Source organism: Trachurus trachurus (assembly GCF_905171665.1).
Source record: "Trachurus trachurus genome assembly, chromosome: 17".
Classification (NCBI taxonomy): Eukaryota; Metazoa; Chordata; class Actinopteri; order Carangiformes; family Carangidae; genus Trachurus; species Trachurus trachurus.
Window position 1 is genome coordinate 5,647,369 of NC_139900.1, and position 4,504 is coordinate 5,651,872.

At 44.4% G+C, this 4,504-nt stretch overlaps 1 protein-coding gene across 1 annotated transcript; it reads left to right on the forward strand.

The window, feature by feature from the left end:
• Positions 1 to 217: 217 nt before the first annotated feature.
• LOC311001061 (tripartite motif-containing protein 16-like) lies at positions 218 to 1,900 on the forward strand (the record flags this gene model as incomplete). Its single annotated transcript, XM_083992027.1, has 1 exon — positions 218 to 1,900. The coding sequence occupies exon 1, from the start codon at positions 233 to 235 to the stop codon at positions 1,898 to 1,900; it is 1,668 nt and encodes a 555-aa protein (XP_083848153.1). The 5' UTR covers positions 218 to 232.
• Positions 1,901 to 4,504: the final 2,604 nt, after the last annotated feature.

Genomic DNA, 4,504 nt, shown 5'->3' on the forward strand with positions numbered 1-4,504 from the left:
CGTCACTCTTGTCCTGCTTCAAAACTCATCAAGCTCCACCCTGTTCATGTGTTTCCTTGTTCCCTCCCCTTCAGATCTACAGTTTGAAGATGGGTGGAACCAACATGTGGTGAAGAGGAGGAGCTGACAGGCCCCGTTCACTGCAGAGACACATGTTGTTGAGATCAGAGCTCAAACTAGTTTCACTTCTGAGCAACAGAAACTCAGACAGTCGTCGTCTGTGAGAGGTGAAATGGCGCAGAAAGGAGTTCATCTGGACCAGGAGACCTTCTCTTGTTCCATCTGTCTGGATCTACTGAAGGATCCAGTGGCTATTCCCTGTGGACACAGCTACTGCTTCAACTGTATTAAAACCCACTGGGACGAAGAGGATGGGAAGACAATCTACAGCTGTCCTCAGTGTAGGAAGAACTTCACACCAAGACCTGACCTGGTGAAAAACACCATGTTAGCAGCTTTAGTGAAGGAGCTGAAGAAGACTGGACTCCAAGCTGCTCCTGCTGATCACTGCTATGCTGGACCTGAAGATGTGGCCTGTGATTTCTGCACTGGGAGAAAACTCAAAGCTGTCAAGTCCTGTCTGCAATGTTTGGTCTCTTATTGTGAGAAACACCTACAGCGTCATTATGATGTAGCTCAGTTAAAGAAACACAAGCTGGTGGAGCCCTCCAAGAAGCTCCAGGAGAACATCTGCTCTCGTCATGATGAGGTGATGAAGATGTTCTGTCGCACTGATCAGCAGTGTATCTGTTATCTCTGCCCTGTGGATGAACATAAAGGCCACGACACAGTCTCAGCTGCAGCAGAAAGGACTGAGAGGCAGAGAGAGCTGGAGCTGAGTCGACAAAACATCCAGCAGAGAATCCAGGACACAGAGAAAGATGTGAAGGTGCTTCAACAGGAGGTGGAGGCCATCAATGGCTCTGCTGATAAAGCAGTGGAGGATAGTGAGAAGATCTTTACTCAGCTGATCCGTCTCATGGAGAAAAGAAGCTCTGAGCTGAAGCAGCAGATCAGATCCCAGCAGGAAACTCAAGTGAGTGGAGTCAAAGAGCTTCAGAAGAAGCTGGAGCAGGAGATCACTGAGCTGAAGAGGAAAGACGCTGAGCTGAAGCTGCTGTCACACACAGAGGATCACACCCAGTTTCTACACAACTACCCCTCACTGTCAGCACTCAGTCCATCTACACACTCATCCAGCATCAATATCCGTCCTCTCAGACACTTTGAGGATGTGACAGCAGCTGTGTCAGAGCTCAGAGATAAACTACAGGACCTTCTGAGAGACACATGGACAAACATCTCACTGACAGTGACTCAAGTTGATGTTTTACTGTCACCACCAGAGCCCAGGACCAGAGCTGACTTCTTAAGATATTCACAGGAAATCAAACTGGATCCAAACACAGCAAACACATGGCTGTTGTTATCTGAGGGAAACAGAAAAGTAACAGTGATGAGTGAAGATCTGTCTTATTCTGATCACCCAGACAGATTCACTGACTATCGTCAGGTCCTGAGTAGAGAGAGTTTGACTGGACGTTGTTACTGGGAGGTTGAGTGGAGAGGAAGAGGAGTTGATGTAGCAGTCGCATACAAGAATATCAGCAGAGCAGGGTATGAAAGTTGGTTTGGAGGTAGTGACAAATCTTGGATGTTACGTTGTCAGAACAACAGTTATGAATTTTGGCTCAACAACATCAAGACTCCAGTCTCAGGTCCTCAGTCCTCCAGAGTAGGAGTGTACCTGGATCACAGAGCAGGTATTCTGTCTTTCTACAGCGTCTCTGAAACCATGACTCTCCTCCACAGAGTCCAGACCACATTCACTCAGCCTCTACATGCTGGATTTTGGCTCATTTACAAAGGAGACACAGCAGAGTTGTGTAAACTCAAATAGACAAAGATCATTGAAGGTGCAGTTGGTTAAAATCTGTATTTTAGTTCATCACTTTCTTTAGTCTCCATGTTTGTTGCTAAAAGCTCATTGCTGTTGTGTCTCTGCACTGCACAGAGATCACCTGTCAATCAAACATTGTGGGCGGGACTTTGACCTCTTGTCATTTCTTGTTGTGTTGATGTTTGAGTTTGTGTCAAAAGTTGTTGTTGTTCAAATCCACTCACTGATAAGGTCTATGAGCTTTAAATCAAGTGTTAATATGATAATCAAGGAGGGGATGATTATTTTATTTTCCATGTGTAGATTCAGGTTGAACAAACTGATTATGTAGATGAAGTTAATCTGTTTATGAAATAATCAAATAAAGGAGATTTTCCTTCAGGACAGATCAAATGTTTTCCTCTCTTTTCTTTCCTGGATCTAAAATGTGAATCAAATGAGGAGAGATGTACCAACTGACTCTCAGTACAGACAAGAAACACCCGACTGAGATCATTATTTTTCATCTGGTCAAGATTCAAAACGTTTGTTGGATGTTCCTGCTGTTTGAGAGCTGTGTTGTTTGTATACATAACTTAACAACATTTTGTCCGAAGATGGAAGATGATGAGAGAAATATTATCCTATGAATGAGAACTTCTGTTTTGTAAACATTTAACCCCATTTGTACTTAAAGTTTCATTTTCAAGCGTCTTTGGGTTATTGAAAAGCGCTATATAAATTAAATGAATTATTATTATTATTTTGTCCAACATCTGTAATATTGTATTACTTTAATTGAATTATGAGTATGTATTGTTTGGTTCCCATTACTCAAATACATGTACTTTTTTCTGTAAAGTTTCATATTCAATAAATTCTCAAATAAAATCCTTTTTTTATTTTCTTTCCTTAGTCGCTGTAAGTAGAAAAGGTACACTCCTCACAGAAAGATATAGGGATATTATGAAATCTCAGAATGCACCTATAACCTTTACAGGTGAACTTAATTGGACCTTCTCTAAACTTTTGAATGCCCTTGTCCAACTGTTCAATGTTTCAGTCCTTAACAGGCTGTTCTATAACAAGGTGATTAACCACAAACATCACAACGACGAGTGTCTGATCCATGAATCCACCACTAAATGTTCTGCTTCAGTGACAGTTTGTATTGAAACAGTCATCTTCATCCTGCTGTTCACATTCTGGCATCACTAGACCAAGACCACACCTGTATAACAATTCATCAAGGAGCATGTGGAAGCTTTGGTCACATGACACCTTAATTGACACATTGACATGTTTTGTTGTGTTGTACCCACCACTGTTGTTTGCTTTTGTTTCAATACATTGTTGAAGATGAGGAAATTATCATTTCATACTTTTACCTTCATGATATATCACTGTAGCACAAAGTTTGAACATTTTCCATTAGTTTCACCCAAAAGTCGAATATCTATAACCTTTTATGAGTAGTGTGTACCCCCACACATACACACAATGCTGGCCTACACTATTATAATATTTTACACCCTGAACTGGACCCCCTCCGGCCTCTGGCTGGGCCTAGAAATTCTGTCCATAAAAATAATGAACAGAACCGGTGACAAAGGGCAGCCCTGCCAGAGTCCATCATGCACCGGGAACAGGTCTGACTTACTGCCGGCAATGCGAACCAAGCTCCTGCTCTGGTCGTACAGGGTCCGTACAGCCCTTAGCAGAGAGCCTCCGACCCCATACTCCCAAAGCACCTCCCACAGAATACCACAAATTCAAATTCTCCTTCCCAGTACCCTGGAATAAACTTTCCCAGGGAAGAGTGTGATCCCCCGATAGTAGGAACATAACCTACAGTCCCCCTTTTTGAATAGAGGGACCACCATCCTGTCTTTCAGTCCAGAGGCACTGTCCCCAACTGCCACACGATGCTGCAGTGGCCTGTCAGCTGCGACAGCCCCACAACATCCAGAGACATGAGGTACTCAGGGCGGATCTCATCCACCCCCGGTGCCTTACCACTGAGGTGCTTCTGAACTACCTCAGTGACTTCATGATGGATGAATCAACCTCTGGGTCCTCAGCCTATCTGCTTCCTCTAAGGAAGGTGTGATAGTGGGATTGAGGAGATCCTCGAAGTATTCCTTCCACCGCCCAGTCGAGGTCAACAGCTCCCCACTTCCACTGTAAACAGTGATGGTGGAGCACATTCCCACTCCTGAGGTGCTGGATGGTTTGCCAGAATTTCTGAGGACTACCATGGACTCCCATGGAGTTTTTGCCGGAGCTTCCGCACGCTTGGCCTGCTGGTACCTGTCAGCTTCCTCAGGAGTCAAGCAGACTCAACAGGACTCCTTCTTCAGCTTGACGGCATCCTTACTTCCGGTGTCCACCACTGGGTTCAGGGATTGCCGCCACAGCAGGCAGGACAGACCTTATGGTCACAGTTTCGAACAGCTGTGTCAACAACGTAAGTGGATAACATGGTCCACTTGGACTCAATGTCTCCAGCCTCCCTCGGGATCTGGTCGAAGTTCTCCCGGAGGTGGGAGTTCTGCAAGACGTTCCCAACAGACCCTCACAATATGTTTGGGTCTACCAAGTCTGTCCAATAACAATATTATAATT